Raw genomic sequence first — 24,739 nt, 5'->3', positions numbered from 1 at the left:
ATGTTTTTATTATCACATAAGAAAACAACAAACTCAACATCTGCAGGGAATGAAGGACTTAATCCAGATACCACTTAACTCCAGGGTCCACTTTAGTCCAGGTTCCACTTTTTGACAGATTTTTTAAAACTTATTTTTGTACTGACAGTTCTGCAGTAATACAATACCTAATACTGGTAATACTACAGTAATGCAGTACCTGATACCAATAACACTGAAGTGCCTTATACCAATATTATTGCAGTACTATTAGAATTAAGAATAGCATTACTATACAATATAAATACAGTAGAGTATTTGTGTACAGCGGTAGTAGTGTTGTACTGCAGTACTACTACACTGACATTGTGTTTCTTTGTTTCCATAATAAAGCAGCGGACGGGGGTCTGTTTGTCATGGACACCAAACGTCTCTGCGGCGGGCGGGGTCAGTGCTCACTGGTTCCACGTCATACACCAGCTGTTGTAACTTCTGCCAGAGAGGGGCGGGGTTAATGTATGTTACTCATGTGACTTCTTGCAACTCTCTAATTGGCTATTAGCTATCACGTGGCATGTTGACACGTTGTCACAGGGATTGACTCCACCCTCGCCGGAGACTTTACAACCTAGCGTGAAAAACAAACGCTCTCTCATAAATACTGGGCGTGGCTTGGAGTGCGAACTGCTTTCAGATTGGCTGGGCGCGTTAGCAGCGGGCCGAGTTTTCATTGGTCAAAAGTAGACAATGGCGCTGTCAGTCAGAGAGAGGCCCCGCCCTCTGAGCTCACACCGCGGACTGCTCTGGGACCGGAACCCAGCGCCCCTCCGGACCGTACAGAATCAGCTGCAGATCGGTTATTGATCAGATATTGATCAGTTACCGGTTACTTATTGGTTAGTTAGTGTGAAGCGATCGATCGTTTGATTTGGTTGGAGGGGATGTCCCGGCTGCTGGAGAGTAGGAGACAGGACAGGATGAAGGAAATCAACCTGAAGGTGAGTTTACCGGGAAAAATGGAAAGAAACGGAGCTTCACCGATCAGTACTGATCGGTATCGATGGTCCGGAGCTGAGCAGACAGTTTAAAAGTTATTGATCCGGAACGGAGGTGAACCGCCGCAGTCCGTCTCACTTTGCGTCTGTTTCGCTTTGTCTCACATCTGGAAAACACCGACCGGGTTTGTTCCGTTACAGCAGATGGTAGACGTGTTTTTACCGACACGTGCTTCCGGTGATTGATCTGCGATTGGGTTGATCGGGTGTGTGTTTTGGAGACGTGTTCGTGCGTGTGCGTGGACAGACGGGGAAGTTGGCAGGGACCAGAAACGGGAAACGTTTTTTGATCGTTCAGTTCAGCCTCAAACCGGGTTTTATGGTTTTTTACGGGGGTGGGGTGGGGGTCGGTGTGTGTCCGTGTGTGTGCACAGACCAGGTTCGTGTACGTTTCCGTGTGTGTGTGTGTGTGTGTGTGTGTGTGTGTGTGTGTGTGTGTGTCCGTTTGCAGCAGCGTGGCCGCTTTGTCCTGCAGAGGAAACGGGCGGGGGAGGGGAGCCGCGCGCGTGTGTGTCACAGGAAGTGTCGGTCAGGGTTGATCCCTGACCTCTGACGTCTCACCTGAAAACAACAACATCTCACTGCTGTAGGTCCCACCTGAGCTACCTCTCTGTCTGCTACTTTCTACTGAAGAAACATCAGAGTCGTTACTGAAGCTTCAGACTCGATGTTTAACCTGCAAACAACGATATGACAGAGCTCAGAGTTTAATTAAAGACAAACAGTTTCATTAAACAGTAGAATCTGCTCCGAACTATATTTGGACCAAAGTCAACAGGAACCTGACAGTGGATCTTAACTCTGATGTAATTATTATAATCTTTGAACTTTTCTGACTAAAAAAAAAAAACTGTAATTCATGATAAACCGATATCTGTGATAAACTGATATCTGTTATAAATTAGTATCTGTGATAAACTGATATCTGTTACAAACAGTTAGTTATGAGAAACCGATATCTGTGATAAACTGATATCTGTTATAAATTAGTATCTGTGATAAACTGATATCTGTTACAAACAGTTAGTTATGAGAAACCGATATCTGTGATAAACCATTAGTAATGATAAACCGTTAGTTATGATAAACCGTTAGTTATAATAAACCGTTAGTTATGATAAACCGTTAGTTAGGATAAACCGTTAGTTGTGATAAACTGTTAGTTATGATAAACCGATATCTGTGATAAACCGTTAGTTATGATAAACTGTTAGTTATGATAAACCGATATCTGTGATAAACCGTTAGTTGTGATAAACCGATATCTGTGATAAACCATTAGTTATGATAAACCGTTAGTTAGGATAAACCGTTAGTTGTGATAAACTGTTAGTTATGATAAACCGATATCTGTGATAAACCGTTAGTTATGATAAACTGTTAGTTATGATAAACCGATATCTGTGATAAACCGTTAGTTGTGATAAACCGATATCTGTGATAAACCATTAGTTATGATAAACTGTTAGTTATGATAAACCGTTAGTTATGATAAACCGATATCTGTGATAAACCATTAGTTATGATAAACTGTTAGTTATGATAAACCGTTAGTTATGATAAACCGTTAGTTGTGATAAACCGTTAGTTGTGATAAACCGTTAGTTGTGATAAACCGATATCTGTGATAAACCGTTAGTTATGATAAACTGTTAGTTATGATAAACCGATATCTGTGATAAACCGTTAGTTGTGATAAACCGATATCTGTGATAAACCATTAGTTATGATAAACTGTTAGTTATGATAAACCGTTAGTTATGATAAACCGATATCTGTGATAAACCGTTAGTTATGATAAACTGTTAGTTATGATAAACCGTTGGTTATGATAAACCGTTAGTTGTGATAAACTGTTAGTTATTATAAACCGTTAGTTATGATAAACCGATATCTGTGATAAACCGTTAGTTATGATAAACCGATATCTGTGATAAACCATTAGTTATGATAAACCGTTAGTTGTGATAAACTCATATCTGTTATAAACCGTTAGTTATAATAAACTGTAAGTTATGATAAACCGTTAGTTATGATAAACCGTTAGTTATGATAAACCGTTAGTTGTGATAAACTGTTAGTTATGATAAACCGTTAGTTATGATAAACCGATATCTGTGATAAACCATTAGTTATGATAAACCGATATCTGTGATAAACCATTAGTTATGATAAACCGTTAGTTATGATAAACTGTTAGTTGTGATAAACTCATATCTGTTATAAACCGTTAGTTATAATAAACTGTAAGTTATGATAAACCGTTAGTTATGATAAACCGTTATTTATGATAAACCGATATCTGTGATAAACCTTTAATTATGATAAACTGTTAGTTATGATAAACCGTTAGTTGTGATAAACCGATATCTGTGATAAACCGTTAGTTGTGATAAACTGTTAGTTATGATAAACCGTTAGTTATGATAAACTGATATCTGTGATAAACCATTAGTTGTGATAAACCAATATCTGTGATAAACCGATATCTATGATAAACCGATATCTGTGATAAACCGTTAGTTATGATAAACCGATATCTGTGATAAACCGTTAGTTGTGATAAACCAAAATCTGTGATAAACCAATATCTGTGATAAACAGTTAGTTGTGATAAACCAATATCTGTGATGAACCGATATCTGTGATAAACCGTTAGTTGTGATAAACTAATATCTGTGATAAACCGTTAGTTATGATAAACTGATATCTGTGATAAACCGTTAGTTGTGATAAACCGTTAGTGGTGATAAACCAATATCTGTGATAAACCGTTAGTTATGACGAACTGATATCTATGATAAACCGTTAGTTGTGATAAACCAATATCTGTGATAAACCGTTAGTTATGATAAACCAATATCTGTGATAAACCGATATCTGTGATAAACCGTTAGTTGTGATAAACCAATATCTGTGATAAACCGATATCTGTGATAAACCGTTAGTTGTGATAAACCAATATCTGTGATAAACTGTTAGTTATGATAAACTGTTAGTTATGATAAACCGATATCTGTGATAAACCAATATCTGTGATAAACCGATATTCAATTCAATTCAGTTTTATTTGTATAGCGCCAATTCACAACAGAAGTTATCTCAAGGCACTTTACAGGTGTTTAATGTTTAAGACTTTACAGAGAATAATTATACAAAAAATGATACAGAAAACCCAACAATCCAATAGAGGAAGAAACCTCCAGCAGAACCAGGCTCATAGTGGGCGGCCATCTGCCTCGACCGATCGGAGTGAGTGGAAAGAGAAGAGAGAAAAGAACAGAAGACACAACAACAAGCAGCAAGAGCATTGGGCAGGTCAACTGGATTCTGGAGATGTACAGCTCCAAAGAGGAGGATACCTGCAGAAAAGTACAGAGAGAGGGAGACAGAGAGGAGGAAACACAACTACAGGAGAGAGAAGACACAAAGTTAATGACATGAAATGGTAGAATTTGAATGGATAGAGGAGAAAGGAGAGAGGAGAGGAGCTCAGTTTATCAGTAGAGGTCCCCCAGCAGACTAAGCTATATCAGCAGAACTAAGAGATGGTTCAGAGTCACCTGATTACCTACCTAACTATAAGCTTTATAAAAAAGGAAAGTTTTAAGTCTAGTCTTAAATGTAGAGAGGGTGTCTGCCTCCAGAACCTGAACTGGGAGCTGGTTCCACAGGAGAGGGGCTTGGTAGCTAAAGGCTCTGCCTCCCATCCTACATTTGGAAACTCTAAGAACCACAAGTAAACCTGCAGCCTGAGAACGTAGAGTTCTGCTTGGAAGATATGGAACTATGAGTTATTTGAGATAAGATGGAGCCTGATTATTAAGTGATTTATAATTTTAAATTCAATTCTGGATTTTACAGGGAGCCAATGGAGAGAAGCTAACGTAGAAGAAATATGATCTCTCTTACTAATTCCAGTCAGAACTCTGGCTGCAGCATTTTGGATTAACTGGAGGCTTTTTAGTGAGTTATTATTATTATTAATAGTGAATTACAATAGTCCTGTCTGGAAGTAACAAATGCATGGACTAGTTTTTCTGCATCACTTTGGGACAGGATGCTCCTAATTTTAAAAATGTTTCTCAGGTGGAAAAAGGCAGTTCTAGAGATTTCTTTGATGTATGAAGTGAAGGAGATATCCTGGTCAAAGGTAACTCAGAGATTTCTTACAGTATTACTTGAGGTCAATACTAAGTAATCAAGGGTGAGAATGTGATTAGACATAGTGTCTCTGAGATTTTTAGGTCCAAATAAAATAACGTCTGTCTTGTCTGGATTTAGGAGAAGGAAATTGGAGGACATCCAGGCCTTTATGTCTTTTAAGCATTCCTGAAGTTTGACTACTTGATTAGTTTCCTCTGGTTTCATAGATAAGTATAGCTGGGTATCATCTGCATAACAATGGAAATTTATAGAGTGCTTCCTAATAATATTGCCTAAGGGGGACATATATAAAGTGAAAGGAATTGGTCCAAGCACAGAACCCTGTGGAACTCCGTAGCTGACTTTGCTGTGCATGGAAGATTCATCATTAACGTGTACAAACTGAAATCTATCTGATAGATACGATTTAAACCACTCTAGTGCTGTTCCTTTGATCCCAATGACATGTTCCAGTCTGTGTAATAAAATTTTGTGATCTATAGTCGAATAAAACACTAAGATCTAACATGACGAGTATAGAGAGTAGTCCATTGTCTGATGCTAATAGAAGATCATTAGTGACCTTTACCAGTGCTGTTTCTGTACTATGATGTACTCTAAATCCTGACTGGAAATCTTCATACCAGTTATTACTGTGCAGGTGGTCGTATAATTGCTTAGAAACTACCTTTTCCAGAATTTTAGAGACAAAGGGTAGATTGGATATTGGTCTATAATTCACTAAAACCCCTGAGTCCAGAGTTGGCTTTTTGAGCAGGGGCTTGACCACAGCAACCTTAAAAGCCTGTGGTACGTAGCCTATTTGTAAAGATAGATTCATCTGATCTAATATAGACGTGCTGATCAAAGGTAAGACATCTTTGAGGAGTCTAGTCGGGATGGGGTCTAAGACACATGTTGATGGTTTAGAGGAATAATACTGAAATTTATTCAGAGTGATGAAGTGTGAGCGTGGTCTTACAAATGAATCTAGAGTTGTTGTACAAATGAGACCATCCCTGCCGTATGCAGGGAGGATCTGATCAATTTCTTCTCTAACATCTCATATCTAACCGATATGTCTGCACACGTCAAACAGATGTTCAGAGTTTCATATGTTGGTTTCTACATACGTGCGTCTGCTGGGCTCAGTTTCATGTTGCTGCTGCTTTTTTATCTTTTTCTACTGCTCAGGTAAAATCAGACCAGGTCACATGAGTCACCTGATCTCACCTGTTCAGTTCAGCGTCTGTGACTCTGCTGTTGCCAGTTTATCAACTCTGTCTCCTCAGCTCTTCTTTCTTTCTCTCCGTGGGTCTCTGTCTCATGATCCCCCCACCCCCACCCCCGCCCAGACAGAGGTCTCTTTATTTCTCTCCATCACTGACTTCTTTATGTATTGATCAGCTGATCCCTGACTGTCACCAGATCTTGAACCAGTTTTCAGTGTATACACCGAGTCCACAACATTTATACTGAGAACAAAATCAGAATAAAATAAAGGAATAAAGACCTGGTTTACTAGAAACAACACATCCTCATTAACGTGTTCTTGACGTGTCCTAATGCTGGACGTTTCTGTGTCATTGTTAACAAAGACAGACTCTTTGTGGATGATCCGTTCTCAGGTGTGAAGGTGGAATCAGGTTTCAGGAAACTGAAGGTTTCAGTGAAATGCATACTGGGATTCGTAGTGTGTTGATAATTTCTAACACGGCTCTTCCTGATCCTGAACCGAGGTCTTAATCTTCAGACTGGTCTGTGAAGGTCTGAGAAGTAGACTGCATGTCCTCACAGAGACGGCATCAGACTAAAGTGTGTGCACACAGACACACACTTCCCCTTCCTGTCCCTCCCAGCTCAGAGCAGAAGTTAATGTGAAAAACAGATGAGAGAAAAGAGAAGTTTAGAAGTTTCTGGTTCATCTCTTCCAGCACCAGTGGAACAACTGGGGACACTTGTGAGACTGGGACTCGTGCAGACTCAGGTCCTACTGATCCTGAGGGTTTGTACTTTCTACATGTTAAATACTACACATATAGTACCTTCAGTACATAAGCTGCGTTTCAGTTTGGATGAGGAAACATTGTCCACGGAACACAGTAATGCACATTAGCACGTAGTGCACAATAGTACACAGTTATATACAATAGTACATAGTACACTGTAGTATACAGTAGTACACAGTAGTATATAGTACATAGTAATACACAGTAGTATACATTCCACTGATCCTCTGTGATAAATTTAATATGACGTCTTTCAGCTTTTGATGAGTTGAAGGAAACTGTAAAAACTAAATACACAGTAGCACACAGTGATTCATATTAGTACACAGTGGTTCATAGTAATACACAGTAGTACACAGTAGTGTATAGTACATAGTAATAAACAGTAGTATACATTCCACTGATCCTCTGTGATAAATTTAATATGACGCCTTTCAGCTTTTGATGAATTGAAGGAAAATGTAGAAACTACAAGTAAGATTCTGGAACTAGGTCTTGGACTGATCTGGTCAGATGTACCAGATTAGTTAATAACATGATGGAACTCTGAAACATTTCTTTTAGGATCAGACTCAGATTTTCCACACAAAGTGGATCTGACTCCATTTCAGAGCTCATCGGGTAGTTTCTCCTGAACAGGAACAACTAACGGGAACAGAACACGAAATAAACATGTGGCTGACATGGATGAATGATTGATTGTTAGCAACACATTATAGGTTTACTACTGTGAAAGCTTTGAGTGAACTCCAGAGTCCAGTTACTGGTCTTAACAACCTGTCCAGTACCACTTTTGTTGCCTGCTGTTCTTTCTTCTCTCCTCTTTCCACTCAGTCCAACCGGTCAAGTCAGATGGCTGCCCACCCTGAGCTTGGTTCTACTGGAGGTTTCTTCCTCTAAAGAGAGTTTTTCCTCTCCACTGTCTCCTGGTGCTGCTCAATGGGGTTGTTGGGTTTTCTATATAATTCTTTATCCAGTTGTATTTGTAAGATCTTAAACCTTAAATACTGTAAAGAGCCTTAAGATGACTTCTGTTGGGATTCGGCACTTTATAAATAAACTGAATTGAATTGAGGACAGGAAACCGTCACATTACCTGGTCAACAACAGGTAAACTAAGTAGTGACTGGCTGGGTTAGGTCAGAGGTCGCCTTGCTGAAGAGGCTGATGGAGAGACAGTCAATCAGTGCAGGAGTGTCCAACTGAGACCTCAATTCCAGGGTGCCAATCAGAGAAGACTAGTGTCCCAGACGTGAGGAGCGTCGCTTCCTTTAGCCAAGATTGAATAGTGAATTCATTTTAATCTATTTTCTAACATTACTTTAGAACGATTTGCATTAATCGTCATATAACATATGATGGCACGAAGCCGTGAATAAATCTTCCTTTTATTAAGTATTTAACAACACTTTCTGAGCTCATTAGTGAGGAAATAAATAAGTTTAATTTCCCCTGAAGTTCCAGGTTCTTCCCACAGATCAGAGACATGTTCCGTTAAGTTAAGTGGTGATTTTAAGTCACCCGTAGTCTGAATTAATTTCTAAAACTATAGCTTATGTTTACTGCTAGCTATTCAGCCATTCAGCCGTTTGTACTTTTGTCAGAAAAGGAATTGATGCACCTCACGTCCTCTCTAAATTGGCTTGCAGACCTTGGTTCCCCAGAACTGAGGTCTGCAGTTGGACCCTTCTCAATCAGGGCAGCTGCTGAAGCCCCGCCATGTTCCTCACATGATTGGCAAGGAGGTTGTTATGTCAGAGTGTCAGACAGTAACATGTTCTGATGGGTGTGTGGCTTTTATCATCTGTGATTGGATGAGTAATCACAATCAGTTTGTTTTTTGTTTTTTCCAGAATAAGGAAAAGGAGCGACTGAAGGAGAGAGAGAAGGAGGCGCGAGAGAGGGAGGCCCGGTCCAGCAACGGTCACCTGTTCACCTCTCTCACGGTGTCCTCCACCACCCTGTGCTCCTCCTGCAACAGGAGCATCACCGCCAAGGAGGCGCTCAGCTGCCCAGGTAACGTCCACACAACATTTGTCTTAACATCTAAACAACATACACAGACAGAATCTGAGATGGTCTCATGTTAAACTGGAAATAATCTGAGAGTTTGAGGATTAGAAACACAAAACTGTGACGTGTAAATATTTCAGAATCAGACTGAAGAGCATCAGTGTCAGTGAGCACGTTAGCTCCTCTGTACACAGCTCCCATCTCCTGAGTCTGATCCAGTGAAGCTCACGTTCAGGTGGATTCGATCGACTCATTAGAGACATGTTGTCAACAAGTCTCCAGTTTCCAGCAGATACATCAGCACTAAGTCAGATTGTTGTTCTGAGTCTGAGAGTCACTTTGTCAGAGTGGATAGAGCAGGACTCCAGGATTGTGAAAACAAGATCTGTTTGATCCAAAACAGGATCAGGAAGATCAACACAATAACCTTTGTTCACTGACAGAACAGCAGCTTCAAGATTAAAAAACTTTATTTACAAGACAAAACAATTTCAATTCACAAGATTCAAAGTTTTTTGAATCTTGAATCTTCAGCGCTGATACCAGGTTCGCTCAAGGGAGAGTACTTACGACCAACAGCCGGTCTGTCAGGACCCTGTGCAGGACTGGACTCAGATGACGAGGACACGTCTCTAACCCCCCACCACTCTTCAAACCTTGTTTCTATTCCTGAGAAGTGCTTTACAGACACATGCATACCATGGTCAGTGACACTAATCACCTGAAATATTAGTGTTTTATAACCACAGCCTCTGATCTGGGTATCAGATGGTCTGATCCAGGTCCTTGAAGAAGGTTTGAGGATCTAAACATGAAAAGCGGGAACAAGTGTTGATTAGAACCAATTATCTGTGTTTACAAATAAATAACAGTGTGAACATGAACGTGTGTGTGTGACAGATTGTGTTAACGTTAATCTTCTTTCACTATGAACAGATGCACATCTTCAGATTAACACAGTTTAACACAATAGACTGAATCTGATCTGTGTGTGTGTTGACCTACATTCTGATTGGCTGCTGTGGATGGACCCTGAGAACTGGGTCAAGGACAAACATGTGTCTTGGTTTGTCTCAGCTTTAGTTTTAAAGTGAATAAAGCTCATAATTTGCAAAATTCACTTTTTGCACAATTTGTTACATGTGTATGACTCTGCTGCATGTAGACAAACTCCAAGTATGTTCAAAGTACACTTTTTTGACATTTACTGGTTTTGTGGAAACGAGTCCGTGACTGGTTCAGCTCAAAATAACATTTTGTCTCAGGGACCCGATCCCTGCTCAGGCTCAGTCCAAAGTCCATCTCTCAGTTCAAAGATGGATTGATTCTGACTGTCTGTTACCTAAACCTGCATCTCATTCAATGTTTGAAGCCGAAAATGCTACCAACACCGTCTTTTTGTCTTGTTTGTTTACTGGGTTAGCCAGTTGAATGTAGCCGCATTAGCTGCACAGTTATGCTACATGGCTAAGTGGCTAACGTCTCACAGACTGACTCACAGAAGGCAGAAGAAATGTTCAGGGGGACAATCAGGATGTCTTAGAGCTGTTGTGTAAAACGTTTAAAACAGTTTATAGCAGTGGTGGATTGGATGGTGGTAAAGTAGCATGTGTATCTGAAAACACCAAAGAATTACGGAGGACAAAATAATGACACACAGGTACTGACATAGTACTGATCATGTTAGCAAAAGGTAAAAGATTAAATCCACTCAAGGCCAAAAAAATTTTCAAAGAAAGTAAAATATAAAGCACAATAAAAAAATGCGTCATCATGGTCGAGTTTTTCCTCTCCACTGTCTCCTGGTGCTGCTCAGTGGGGTTGTTGGGTTTTCTATATGATTCTATATACAGTTATATTTTGTAAGACTTAAACCTTAAACACTGTAAAGTGCCTTGAGATGACTTCTGTTGTGATTTGGCACTATACAAATAAAACTGAATTAAATGGTCCTATTGAATTGACAAAGAGAACGTCAGAATAGATGCTGGTGTGCCTTCCTGCACACGGCTTCACAGTGTTCTTTAAAGTTCAATGTAGAGACTCAATGTAGAATCAATAGATGGGATACTTATAAGATTGCACATATCTAATGGTTTGTCCCTTAATGACAGCAGAACCAGGAGTGTTGGCGTTCTGTTTAAAGTCAATGACCACGTGTTTCGTTTTTGATAGTTTTAGCTGTAGGTGCGAATCGTTACACTACTTCACAAAATTGTCAATCAGTGCGTTTACTTGGACTCAAGTAACCAGCTTAGAAAAAACAGGTTTCTCTGGTAATCAGAGAACAAGATTACCTGCACTCAAGAAACCTGGTTACTGGAAATCCAAGTATATATGCAGCAAATCTGATTTCCCCTCTGCGCTGGGCTGATTTTGGAAGCCTGGTCCACATCTTTTCACTCTATGAAGTCAGACTTTTTTTTTTGAAGGAGCTGTTAGAGAGACACAGACAGACACAGCTCTCCTTCTTACAGCGCGAAATGTCTGAATTTACATTTATTAATTTATTAGAAGCTTTTATCCCAAACAAGGACTTGTGCAGGTAGGCTACATCCAGGATTCAAACCCCTGGTCTCTTACATGGAGGGCGACAATCTTACCAATACGCTATCCAGCCTGTACTTAAAGAAATACGCAGTGAAATGACTTATTCAGAAGTCTACAGGGAACTTTGTATTGGTTTCAGTTTTAGGTAGACTGTGTAATGATCTCTGCTTTTATCCAGTTGCTGCTCTCAGCTGTAGTAGAGTGGTGAGTGTCTGCAGACTTTGTCCTGAACATTATCTCTGGTAAAAATTGATTAGAAACCCAGTTACACGTTTGCATGGCGAAGTGGTTCTCCAGGAGAATTCTATTTCGGGAAATCAGGTTTTTCTAATCCCCTACCATGATTCTGGTAAACAGGTTACCAGTTCTAATGTGCATTTCCACATGACAGTGTACAGACCTTCTCTACCAGTTTGGTCTGTGCCAGTCCATCTTTGAGTTTCAGTCCTGAAATTGGAACTGTTTGGAACTTAACATACACACACATATACACTTATATAGCGCTTTTCTACCTAATTGGTACTCAAAGCACTTTTACGCTGCATCCCATTCGCACGCGCACACACACACACACACACACACACACACCGATGGCCGAACTGAGCTATGCAGCTGACTTGACTCACTTGGGGTCTAGTATCTTGCCCAAGGGCACTTTGGCATGTGACAGAAGGAGCTGGGAATTGAACCACCGATGCTGTGATTGGCAGACAACTGCTCTACCTATTGAGCCACAGGCCCCCAATATATACTAGACCTCTCTGTCAAAATCGCAGACTTCCAGCGTGGACCCAGCCTGAGCAGGGAGTGGGTCCCTAAGATTAGACAATATGGACAGAGAAGAGAGAATCTGTTTGTTTTTTTTGTCTTCATCATGAGTGTTTGAATGTTGGAAGCTGCTGACTGGGCGGAGTTGGGAGCCCGTTCCACCATCGTGGGACCACTTTTCTCTGTGTGCTGTAGAGACTAGATACTGTGTGTTGGCAGAACTCACACAGAGAGAGGGATTGCAGACCTGGATCAGGGAGTTCAGTTGAGTTGACCACTCCTTAGGGATGGAGGTAAAGTTCAGTCAATGATAAGTGATGACCCCAGGCCCCTGATTCCACCAGACTTTGTGGAGACACTGAGTTACTGAAGATCTCAGGTTGGTGCTGGGAAGACCAGAACCTCTTCCTTGGAGAGATTCAGTTGAAGATGCCTCTGTCACCTAAGCAGAGAAGACCGATTGTGGTGATTTAAAGTATCAGTGGCTGCAGACAGATCCAGCAGGATTAGGACTGAGGACCGGGCTGTGACTTTTAAAGGCTAAAGGGACTCCACCGCTGTCAAGACATTTTTCTGTAGAATGACCAAACTTCAAGGCAACACACCATGACTGTACTTTACTTTACTCTGCTCTACTCTACTGCTTTATGACACAAATTCTGATCCAGGTTCCAGTCTGTGTGAACAGCTAGACCTGTGTGTCTCTTGGTTTCATAAAACATTTCACACTTTCTCACAAGAAAGTAAAGGAGTCAGTCCAGCTGATCCTGGTTTTTACTGATCCAGGAGCAGAGATTTCATGTTGCTGAAGAATCAGTCATCGTGTTACTGATCGTGCAGACAGTTTTAGAAAGACATGGTTCGATCTGGGACAGAGAAAACCTGAGTTCATAAGTGTCCCTGTTTTCATGAGAACCAATTGTGAGACTGAAGATAAACAGTTGTTAAATGTGGAACGAAGACTTTGATGATTCAGACTGACGCGTCACCCTCACTGCTGTTCTAGCTTTTTGTGGATCCATTTCAGTTTTTAAATCTTTTGTGAGGACATTTCGAACACATCATCGTCACAGTAAAAAAAATCAACCACACTATTTGTAGTAAGATGTGGGTTAGGGTGTTTCATGTCTCTGTGAGGACATTTCTGTGATTTTATGTCCTTGTGTCATTTGTTGTAAAGATGAAAATTGCACACACACCTGAGTCTGAGTGGAACACCTGAATGTGTGCTACTAACCAGCTACCTGTCTCTCTCTCAGCCTGTAATGTCACCATCCACAACCGCTGCAGAGACAGCCTGGCCAGCTGTGCCAAGATGAAACAGAGGGTGAGACCTGTCTCTTTTTCTCTCTGACCCATTCGTCTCGCTCTGTAACCTGTCTCTCTCTCTCTAAGCTGTCTGTCTCCTTCTCTGTCTCTCTCTGTAACCTTTCTCTCTCTATCTGAGCTGTCTTTCTCTCTGTGTCTCTCTATAACCAGTCTTTCTGTCTTTCTCTGTAACTAGTCATTCTGTCTCTGTAACCTGTCTCTCTCTCTCTGAGCTGTCTGTCTTCCTCTCTTTCTCTCTCTGTAACCTGTCTCTCTCTCTCTGAGCTGTCTTTCTCTTTGTGTCTCTCTATAACCAGTCTTTCTGTCTTTCTCTGTAACTAGTCATTCTGTCTGTCTCTGTAACCTGTCTCTCTCTCTCTCTGAGCTGTCTGTCTTCCTCTCTGTCTCTCTCTGTAACCGCTCTCTCTCTCTGAGCTGTCTGTCTTTCTCTTTGTGTCTCTCTGTAGCCAGTTTCTCTGTCTCTCTCTGTAACCTGTCTCTCTCTCTCTCTCTCTGTAACAGCAACAGAAGCTGTCGATGGTCAGAAACAGCTCAGCTCTGCAGAATGTCACCCTGCGGACTAAAAGTGAGTTGACCTGTCTGTCTCTGTAACTTTTCTGCATCTATAAACTGTCTGTCTGTAGTGTGTCTGTCTCCCCTGTTGCATCGTGGGAAATGTAGGCTCCACAGGTGAACTTCTTTTCCTCTTCTGTGTGTTTCTGCAGCTCCGATGATGAAGGAGCGGCCGAGCTCGGCCATCTACCCCTCAGACAGTCTTCGACAGTCCCTGCTCGGGTCCAGACGAGTTCGATCCGGACTGTCACTGGCCAAGAGTGTTTCCACCAATAACATTGCAGGGTGAGACAGATCAGAGAGCTGATTGGCTGATTGTCAGTCTGCAGTGTTTTCATGATCTGAGTGGAAGCGAGCAGGCATAAACCCTCAGTATGACGTCGCCAACAAACATTGAAACAAACATGTTATAATCTGTATGTATATGTGTAAATGTACACGTATGTATTCACATCAGTTACAAACACTCTGCAGTAGAACTTTTTTCTTTTGTTTCCTATCACGACTGAATCATTCTCACTTTGTGATTGTTCAGCAAACTCCTATAAATGACCTCTGTCTCTCACTTGTCTGTGTCTCAGGGGGAATGAGGATTCTTCAGGTCTGAAGCGAATTCTGTCTCAGTCCACAGAGTCTTTAAACTTCAGGAACAGGACGTTGTCCATGGAGTCTCTCACTGATGATGGTCTGTGGTTCAGCTGAACCATAAATTATTGATAGTGAATATTTTAATATTGAATTTAGTCTTATTTTGTTTGCTGACATGACGTGTGTTGTGTGTGAGCAGGTGAGTGGTGGTGGAGCCCCCTGCTGGAGGAGCTGCAGGAGGAGGGCAGCTGTGTTCAGGCCGACAGTTGGAGCCTCGCTGTGGAACCAGACTTTCTGCAGAAGCTTCATAAAGACCTGATCAAACAACAAGACGTAATTTATGGTAAATATACAAACATGTAGAGGTTTATCAGTGGCTGTAGCTCAGTCCATGAAACCTAGGGCTGGCTGTTTGCCCTCCGGTTCCTCCTGTCCACATTTGAAGTGTCCCTGGACACTGCAGACACTGATACAGTAGCGATGTACGATGCAACTATCCAATATTTCCTCACAGGGATCAATAAAGTAGTTATAATAAATAAATACCAATAAAATACACAAAGTAAATACACACTGAGTGTGTAACGGTTCAGAGGCCAGAACTACAACCCTGACCCTGCACTCTGTGTCCTAACTTATAAAACAAAAAGTCTTTTAAAGACAGTGATAACTAAACATGTTTTTAAAATCCTTGAATAACAAACTCGTAACTGGTGACGTAACAACAGAGTCCATGTCACATGTCACATGTTGCAGGTGGAATCACCAAATCCAGAATCAGGCGTTTTTGTCCCACAGAAGAACGTGTCCTTTAAAAGCCATTGTCACAGTAAAAGCCTCTCAGTTGGACACTATGACTCTTTTTGTCACATTACAACGTGTCACTGCATGTTTATTTTGCATCTGATTACTATTGTGTCTACTCTGCTTTGACTTTTGTCATCACTGTATGGTTTAATTTCCTGCTGTGATCGTCTGCTGAGCATGTTCTGTGTAAACTTCCTGCTGTTCACGTTGCAGCTTGGACTTTGTCCCCTTTCCTGCTCTAATTGGACATCTGAGCAAAGGACAACAGACAAAAAGTGACATAAAGAGAGGATGATGATGTGAAAATTGTAGCGCCTCCATGTGGTCAGACTGACTGTTTCTGTTGTCATGGAGACCAGTAGGAACCAGTTTGGTGTCTGTCCCTCAGAGCTCATCCAGACGGAGTTCCACCACGTGAGGACGCTGAGGATCATGGAGGGGGTATACCGGCGCGGGATGCAGGAGGAGGTGATGCTGGAGGCTGGGGTGGTTCATACCATCTTCCCCTGTCTGGACCAACTGCTGGAGCTCCATTCCAGCTTCCTGTCAGAGCTGCTGAACAGGAGAAAGGAGGGACTGGTGGAGGGCAGCTCCACCAACTTTGTTATCAGGAGCATTGGAGACCTGCTGCTCAAACAGGTACGGTGGCTCAGGTGACCCCAGGATGGACTCTCTGAGGATCTGAGGACTCACGTTTGATCTGACATGTCCACATTGTGAGCTTAAACCACATTCTCAGCTTCACCACATAGATAAAAAGTTTTACAGAGAGCAGCACAACACATAGTACAGCCAGTCAAAGTACTGCAGTATGTACTTCAGTAAAGGTTTTGCAGTACTGCAGGTATAATTGACACAGTGGCAGCAACAAGTTAACACGTGCAAGTCTGATTCTGTCTGTGGATCTTTCATATGAAAAAAACATGTGTGGCAGCTGGTGTGAGATAATGTGTGAGATTAAATGTTTACATTTACATGTGTGTTTCCACACGTGTGCAGTTTTCAGGTCAAAGTGCCGACGACATGAAGAAACTTTACTCAGAGTTCTGCAGTCGACACCCGAAAGCTGTGAAACTCTACAAAGAAGTTTTAACCCGAGACCGAAGACTGCAGCAGTTCATCAGGGTAAGGACCAGAACCAAATGAAGAACTTGAACCTGGACCTGGCCTTTACCTGTTGCAGGCTTTTTCTGTTTTAGTCTTAGTTCACACTTAGTTATTGATGTGTTGTCCTGGTCAGGTGACTCAGTCTTGTAGACTAGGTGAGACATTTAGACCTGGTTTATCCCAGTTCATCCAGATACAGACCTGAGGTTGTCCCAGTGTACTCAGTAGTTTGACCTAGTTTTGCTTTGTTTAAACTGGTTTAGACCACATGGTATTTATGAGTTAACTGTCTCTCTCTCTTTCTCTCTGTCCATCCCATAATATTCAGCGTGTCTGCCGTGGTCCTCTGCTGCGTCGTCATGGCGTCCAGGAGTGCATCCTACTGGTGACGCAGCGAATCACAAAGTACCCGGTCCTGATCAAGCGGATACTGGACAACACCAAAGGTGACATGCGACCTCTGATAACCTCTGACACATAGTAACCTCTGAAGTTCATTAACCTCTGACCTCTTGCCCCTTGACCACCTGCAGGCAGTGAGGAAGAGGCACAATCTCTGAGCCAGGCACTGCAGCTCCTGAAGGACCTGATAAGCTCAGTGGACCATGAAGTTTTGGAGCTGGACCGGACCAGGAGGCTGCAGGAGATTCAGGCCCGTCTGGACCCCCGGGCCCAGGCTGAGGTTCAGGGAGGAGGAGCGTTCAGAGGAGGCGAGCTGCTGAGGAGAAGGCTTCTTCACGAAGGGACACTGCTCTGGAAACTCCAGGGCTCCAGGATGAAAGGTAGATATCGCCTTTTTACCTGTATCACCTGTATCACCTGTATCACCTGTTTACCTTTATTACTGAATCACCTGTTTACCCGTATCACCATATCACCTGTTTGCTGTGTTTGTTTTAAGATGTGCAGGTCCTGCTGATGTCAGACATCTTGGTTTTCCTTCAGGAGAAAGACCAAAAGTTCACTTTTGCATCACTGGTAGGTTCCACCTGCTCACAGATAGTCTCACCTAGTCTCACCTGTTCACACATGCCCACAGAGAAGACTAGATCCTCTCAAAACAAAAAGACTGAAGCCTAAAAATCAGGCCTAATAGATTCTGAATACTCTGCTATCTCACTTGTATCAGGACAAGTCTCCGGTGGTGTCTCTGAACAACCTGATCGTCAGGGACATAGCCAATCAGGAGCGAGGAATGTACCTGATTAGCGCGTCAACACCTCCTGAGATGTTTGAGCTTCATGCAGCTTCGAAAGATGATCGACGTACCTGGATGACCCGAATCCAGCAGGCCGCCCTCAGGTACTATAGTTAGTAACACAGTCTGTAGGGCAGACAGTAATACAACTCTAACCTCAAGTACTGCTTCAGTGGCTGCTGTTGTCGCTACTGCAGTACTCCCCTCAGATCAGTACCACATTGCGTACTGCTTTTAGATACACTTGACACAAGTACTTATACCAGTACTTACTTGTACCTGAAAGTAGCTTGCAGTACTACAATTACTGTGGTATTGGTAGCACTCTGTACAACTATGTAGGACCACATAGTACAGTAATAGTGCTGTAGTATTGTTATTGTGTGTAGTATTGTTATTGTAGTATATATGTATTGTTGTTGTAGTTGTCCATCCAGAGACGAGTTTCCACTCATCGAGACTGAAGATAAAGCGTTACTGCGACGCCTCAGAGGTACTGCACCTTCTACTGCATATACTGCATCTCCACCTACATTTTCAATGCAGATACTCCCCCTCTATACTGAAGAAAAAGTATTTGCCTAAAAAAATACTCCACAATGAACAGAAGTATCTAATAATTTTTTCTACTCAAGTACTGCCTCAAAAAACTTTTCAGCTCAGTGGTTCAATGATGGTGGAATGATCTACCCACTTCTGCACGCTCAGCTGCATCACTCTCAGTTTACACTAACCTGCTGTAAACAGAACTCTTCACAAATTTCTCTGCACTTAAATCTTAAAAGAAAAACAAAAATCTTCCACTAAAACCTGAAACAGTTCTAAAAGTACTCCACTAAGAAAACAGTGTATTTACATAAATGTCAAAGTTTAATTTAAGATTCAAAAAACTTTATTAAGGACTAATCAACAATTTTATGTCCTCCCTCTCCTCCTCCTTCATCTTCACCCAGCTGACATCCAGCAGAAGGACAGGGAGGTGCTAGAGCTCCTGCAGGAGCGCGTCACTTTGTTTTCTGACCTGGTGGAGGCAACAGGAAGAGGAGGAACAGAAGAAGGAGGTGTGGAGGTGATCTCTTGCTGCTCATCATCCTGCAGGAACCTGTTCAGGGCAGACACTCCTCACGCTCCTCAGGCAGAACCACTCCTCATGGGCGCCCTCTCCGAAGGTGCAGACAAGTTTCCTTTAAACTGAAATAAGAGTCAGGGGAGGTGGAGGAGGAGAACTGAAGTTTGCTTTTATGTTTCAGTTGACAAACTCACTGAGCTGCTGCTGAACTCCAACGTCCAGAGGTCCTCCATAACCAACAGCAACCAGGAGCTCAGCAGTGAGTCACCTGTCTCTAAAACAGAAAGCTTGTCACTTCCATCTGGTGTTGGAGTGATGTACAGACACTGATAACGTGTTCAATCAATCAATCAATAACAAATTTATTGTCCCAGGGGCAGTTTTAGTGGTTTCACTCCTAACTTTAACCATCCTATTTAACAAACAAAGAGCCAAATCAACAGGTAGAAGAAAATGTAAGGACACTTTCATTGAAAGCTCTGTAAAACAATGTCATCAGAGTTCTGTCAACTATTTCAGCCTTCCTAGACGAAAAGGCGTTGTTGACTTTTCTTGTACAGTGTGTTTGTATTTTGTTCAGATGAAAGATTGTCAGTCATGGTGCCCTGGTATTTTACCTGTTAACCTGTCTGTCTACACCTATCCCTTTCTCTCAGATGGAGACTCTGGTTCTCTGGACTCTTTAATGATGAATGGCAGCTCCTCAAAGGTACAGCAGCTTTTATCACCGTTGACCTTGGATCACACCTTTGTTCTGTTGGATCAGATGAAACCCAGACACCAAAAACCTTCTATGAGATAACATGAACTAAATGTGCTAGTGTCTCCACAGACATTGTCACAGCTGTTAAAAATCCAGGTAGTAAAAAAACTAACATATTCTGAATGAAGTCTGGTGTGATGAGCTTTTGAGGGACTGTGTGCTCTGATCACTGAGTATATAACAAAATGGAAACGTTGTAAAGTAGAAGAAGCCATAAGAAATAACGTGGGGATCAGAACTAGAAACGCTGTAAACATCCTGCACATTTCATGTTTAAAACGTTTTATTTCTTTCAACAATTTAAAAGAAAAAAAACTGGTTTTATATAGTTTTATCATTTTATTTTATGGATGTTACTTTGTAATTTGGTCATTCAAGGAAAACTGAGTCGGTTCGCTTTCAGTAATTAACTTCAACCAAAATAGTTTTTTAGTGGTTTAAATCACAAATAGCAGCCTAACTACTATATTACTATTATAATATTATTTTTTAATTAGGTGTTCAAATTATGTCACATTTTTCAGTGGTTGAACATTTTTAATTTTTAAAGAAGACATGTAAGAGCTGCAGGCATAACCTAAATAATCAGTGTAATTTTGTACAGATGTGGTTGTGTTAGGTTTGGATTTAGGCCCTAAATTTTAGGGTCTGGGTTAAATGGTGAACAGCATGTTCTGTAAATATTTCATGTTTTTTCCTCTCAGGACAGAAACGGTAACCAGCTGCAGGAACAGACCTTAAACGAGGTAACAGATCAGCGTTGTTTTATTTTATTATGTAATCATTGGATCTGGGGAAATGGGGATGCGATTAAGTGAATTGTCCCAATTTCTGTCCAATCACGTGTTTCACACCTGTCGTCTCCGCAGGAGGTCCGTCAGCGATTGGTCAGTCTGAGCACGCAGCTTCACGCTCTGCAGGTCAGATACAAGTTGATATTTACTGATTTAACTTTTTATTTACATGATTCTGTTCATTAATGTTGTTACTCTGATTCCGCCCCCAGGCTGCTGTGATTCGCCAGGACTCGATCCTTGAGCTGTCAGTCACACCAGGCACTGCCCCCGGCCCTTCCCCCGCCCCCCGCCTAAGTCGGTCAGTGTCGCGAGACATGGGGCTGGAAGCCAGTGGGGAGGTGGTGCAGCTTCGGCGGCAGGTGGAGCTACTGAAAGAGGAAGTGACATGGCTGAGTCTGAGGGGGGAGGGGCCAGATGGGAGGATGCAGGGTAACAGAGGGACCAGTGATGTCATCCAGGCAGAACAGGTGGGTCTGAATGTTGGACAACTGATCTAAACTAAGAAAAACTAAGTTAAGACGGGACTGACACCGGACGAAAAAATATTTAATTAGATTACAGTATCATCATCAGTATCTGATGTAAAACTCACTTCACTCATCTTTAGATCTTTCTTGTATTTGTGTTGAAATGGTTCTTTGACTTAAATAACCTAAGCTGCTCTAAAGTTAACTAATCTCAGCTAATCACAGGTGTGTCTATCAGCAGGTACGAAGGGAAACTCGCGCCCCATTGGCCAGTCAGGATCCAGTTGACCAATTAGACGGTGTTCAAGAGGGAAATGAGGACGAGGAAGAGGAGCTGATGAAGATCTCTCCTCGCTCTGACAGCCCAAGAGGTCAGTGCTGACGATCAATAACTTATCAGCATTATTGATCATTATACAGATTATCAGTGTCTATGGATATTGTCAATATTCAGGTCTCTGTCTTTCCAAGGCTTCTTTAGGTGTAACCTCTGTCGCATTGTGAACATGTGCAGGAGCAGGGTTAAACTAGAATGACCAAAACTTAACAGGGGACAGGGTTTACAACAAACCTAATCACCAGGTTGTTCAACAGTTGTTTACACCTTGTCACATGTGACACTAACGACTCCACAGAGGTTAAAACCTGGGACTTCCATCCAGTTTATTAGACCTGAAAGAGTTATTTGGATCAATCAGTTCAGTTCCAGGTTCCACTGAACAGAGTTTGATGGTAGATCCAATTAGCTGATATTAGATTATTTATTATCAACTTCAAACCCTCAGGAAATGATCAGTATTTGTTATTGATTGGCGGCTGGTTAGTGTAGTGGTAACATCACCGCCTCCCATGTGGGAGACTGGGGTTCAAATCCCAGCTATGGCTACCTCCAGTAGGGGTCCTTAGGCAAGACCTCCTCACGCTGCCCTGCCTACCCTTGTAACTTGTAATGACTTGTAAGTCGCTTTGGATAAAAGCGTCTGCTAAATGACTGTAATGTAATGTAATGTAATGTAATGATGTCGCCCTGATAACCTGTGCCTCTTAACTCAGACCTGCAGGACATCCCTGAGGAGAGCGAATGTGAACCTCATCACACCTCCACCTGATGACCTCTGTGATGTCACCATCAGACTGGAGATGATGTTCAGACCAAATCAGACGTTGAAGTATAACCATGTGACTTGTTGACATCATCACATCATGGAGCCCCAGCCTAACAAGTTGGAGTGGGCGGAGCTTGAGAAATAGCAAGGGGGACCAGTTCCAGTTAACCAGTGTCTACTTGAAACTAACTAGTTCATGATCTCAGGTGTGCCGTCAGTAGGTGATCAGGAGGTGAGGCTGCACCTGTAGGTATGACAGCAGATTTGCTGAAGGCAAAGTTGCTCAGCTGAGTTCATCAAACAGATTTGAAAACTACAAACCTGCTGGACAGACTCTGATGTCAGAGCTGGGGGATCATATGACAAGAAGTTTGTTTGAAGCAGACAGACATCACACTACATTTCCCAAATTGCCTTTGGGTGTCTGCAGCTGCAGTCGCAACCTGCTGTGTGTTGGGGGGAACTGTACGTTTTTTCAATGTGTTCTGGAGTTTTTATGATCATGAAAACAAAAAACAACTTTTAAACTTTATTTATAATGTAACTTAAAACATTTCAAACCAAAAATTTTGATAAAAATTTGGGAACAGTTTATTTGTTTATGTGAGCAGTACTACAGCCTGGGGGGTGTAGTACTACAGACTAACAGTGGGGGTAGTACTACAGACTGACAGTGGGGGTTGTACTACAGACTGAGAGTGGGGGTAGTACTACAGACTGACTGGGGGTAGTACTACAGGCTGACTGTGGGGGTAGTACTACAGGCTGAGAGTGGGGGTAGAACTACAGACTGAGGGTGGGGGTAGTACTACAGGCTGAGAGTGGGGGTAGAACTACTGACTGAGGGTGGGGGTAGAACTACTGACTGACAGTGGGGATAGTACAATAGACTAAGAGTAGGGTGGGGGGTAGTACTACTGTAGATCAGCTGTTTGACTGAAGCCTGAGGTCCTATCTGTTAGCATGCTAGTGTGTTTCTTTGTCTTTGTGTAGAACCTGAACGTCTTATTGATCCACCGATCGATCAGTTAATCGGTTTGATGCTGTTATTGATGAACTGATGTAGAAACAGAAATGTGTGTAACGTTGGTTCATTGTGATGATGATGGTGATGATGATGGTAACCCGGAAACAGACACAATCAGCTGCAGTTTGAGGATCACATGAAATAAATGATCACAGAGAATCGTTCATCAAACAACTTGCTGTTCTTAGAGAAAGCTAACCGTTTACAACATTGTCAGTTTTAAAGGAGAAATAAATTTGAGAAAAAAAATTTGTTTTGATGAGTTTTTACTCATCAAATTGATGCAAATTCTTCACAACAGATAGTTGATATTAAACAGTTTTTTAAAAAGACTTTCTGCTAGTAAACACATAAAGGCACTGCAGCTTTTTATTAAACATGTATTTACATGATATCAGGTGACTGTATCATGTGACCCTCTGGCTGCATCTGATGATTTGACCTCCTGAAGTTTTTATATTAAAATAACCGGTCTGAAGGTTTTCATTTTTTTCTGATGCTGTAAAATCCTGATTTGATGCTGTAACATTTGTGCTGTTTAAAGTTCAGATTTTATCATTAAACTGTTTAAACCTAGTGCTTGTATAAAGATTTGACCATTTCTGTTGTAACTTTGTTGTCATGCTGTGTCCTGTTATAAATCACCTGGACAACAAACCTTGTATCTTTCTTTGTCTGATTTCATTTAATTCCTTGTTTATTAAAAGAAACTCTGCAGAAATTAATTTAAGCTTCTTAAAATACCTCAGGGTTCAGTTAAAGTCAAATATAAGCAGCATTAGTGCAGATTTGCCTTGTTTCTGTCTCCACCTCACTTGCTTGATCACTGAGTTATCATGAAGAGCAAACAAAAGCAGAGCAAACAAAATTTAACTATAATCCAAAGCACAAAATCAGGGGGCTGTGTTTAACATGTATTGAAAGACGCATTAAAAGACACCACAGAACATGAGTCATCTGCATAGATTTTTTTTACTTGTTTTTTTCTGTGATTATTAGTAATTGTTCATTAGAAGTTAACGTGTTACTTTGACAGACTTAATTAATATTTGTCTCATTTATGGGACCAGCTTGAGCTTAAACAATAAAGTTTTCTTAAAAAAATAAATAAATATATATATATATATACACACCTTTAAGTCGAACGTGGTGGAGGCAGCGAGATGGTCTGGGTGCTTTAGAGGTGGTAAAACAGGAGATACAGAGTGGAAGGACCTTGAGGAAGGAAAACTATAAGAATTGATAACTAGAATGTCTATGTTATTATAATATAATATATATAATATTTATATATAATATAATATAAATATTATTTCGAAGTCTCACAATGTCAGCATGTCCCTTTGTTTTCCACAAGCCTTTATTTTGGGGGAGTGTATGTTTGCTTCACTTCCCGTGGAGGGAACTTA

At 41.5% G+C, this 24,739-nt stretch overlaps 1 protein-coding gene and 1 long non-coding RNA gene across 6 annotated transcripts; one reads left to right on the top strand and one right to left on the bottom strand.

Annotated features, from left to right (window-relative positions):
• Nucleotides 1-758: 758 nt before the first annotated feature.
• On the top strand, nt 759-23,987 carry LOC113170449 (rho guanine nucleotide exchange factor 2-like). 4 transcript variants are annotated; one of them, XM_026372556.1, is made up of 22 exons: nt 759-977; nt 9,043-9,205; nt 13,780-13,847; nt 14,351-14,414; nt 14,554-14,686; nt 14,983-15,086; nt 15,189-15,332; nt 16,185-16,435; nt 16,796-16,921; nt 17,232-17,349; nt 17,437-17,685; nt 17,805-17,881; nt 18,033-18,205; nt 18,527-18,594; nt 19,055-19,270; nt 19,352-19,429; nt 19,827-19,879; nt 20,638-20,679; nt 20,803-20,853; nt 20,940-21,197; nt 21,436-21,568; nt 22,251-23,987. In XM_026372556.1, the coding sequence occupies exons 1-22, from the start codon at nt 921-923 to the stop codon at nt 22,304-22,306; spliced, it is 2,682 nt and encodes an 893-aa protein (XP_026228341.1). In that variant the 5' UTR covers nt 759-920; the 3' UTR covers nt 22,307-23,987. The 4 variants fall into 4 exon arrangements, with proteins under 4 accessions (XP_026228341.1, XP_026228342.1, XP_026228339.1 ...); XM_026372557.1 differs by having other exon boundaries at nt 921-977; nt 21,439-21,568; XM_026372554.1 differs by lacking the exon at nt 759-977 and adding an exon at nt 7,054-7,185 and having other exon boundaries at nt 21,439-21,568.
• LOC113170452 lies at nt 19,159-24,736 on the bottom strand. 2 transcript variants are annotated; one of them, XR_003299637.1, is made up of 5 exons: nt 24,657-24,736; nt 24,464-24,560; nt 19,788-19,924; nt 19,365-19,444; nt 19,159-19,292 (listed from the first exon to the last, which is right to left on the bottom strand). It is a non-coding gene; the product is annotated as an uncharacterized LOC113170452 (long non-coding RNA). The 2 variants fall into 2 exon arrangements; XR_003299636.1 differs by having other exon boundaries at nt 24,464-24,545; nt 24,657-24,718.
• Between the last annotated feature and the right edge of the window lie 3 nt (nt 24,737-24,739).

This window comes from Anabas testudineus, chromosome 16 (assembly GCF_900324465.2).
Source record: "Anabas testudineus chromosome 16, fAnaTes1.2, whole genome shotgun sequence".
In the NCBI taxonomy this organism is placed as follows: Eukaryota; Metazoa; Chordata; class Actinopteri; order Anabantiformes; family Anabantidae; genus Anabas; species Anabas testudineus.
The sequence above is the reverse complement of the archived record's forward strand: the minus strand, read 5'-3'. Positions and strand labels throughout refer to the sequence as shown.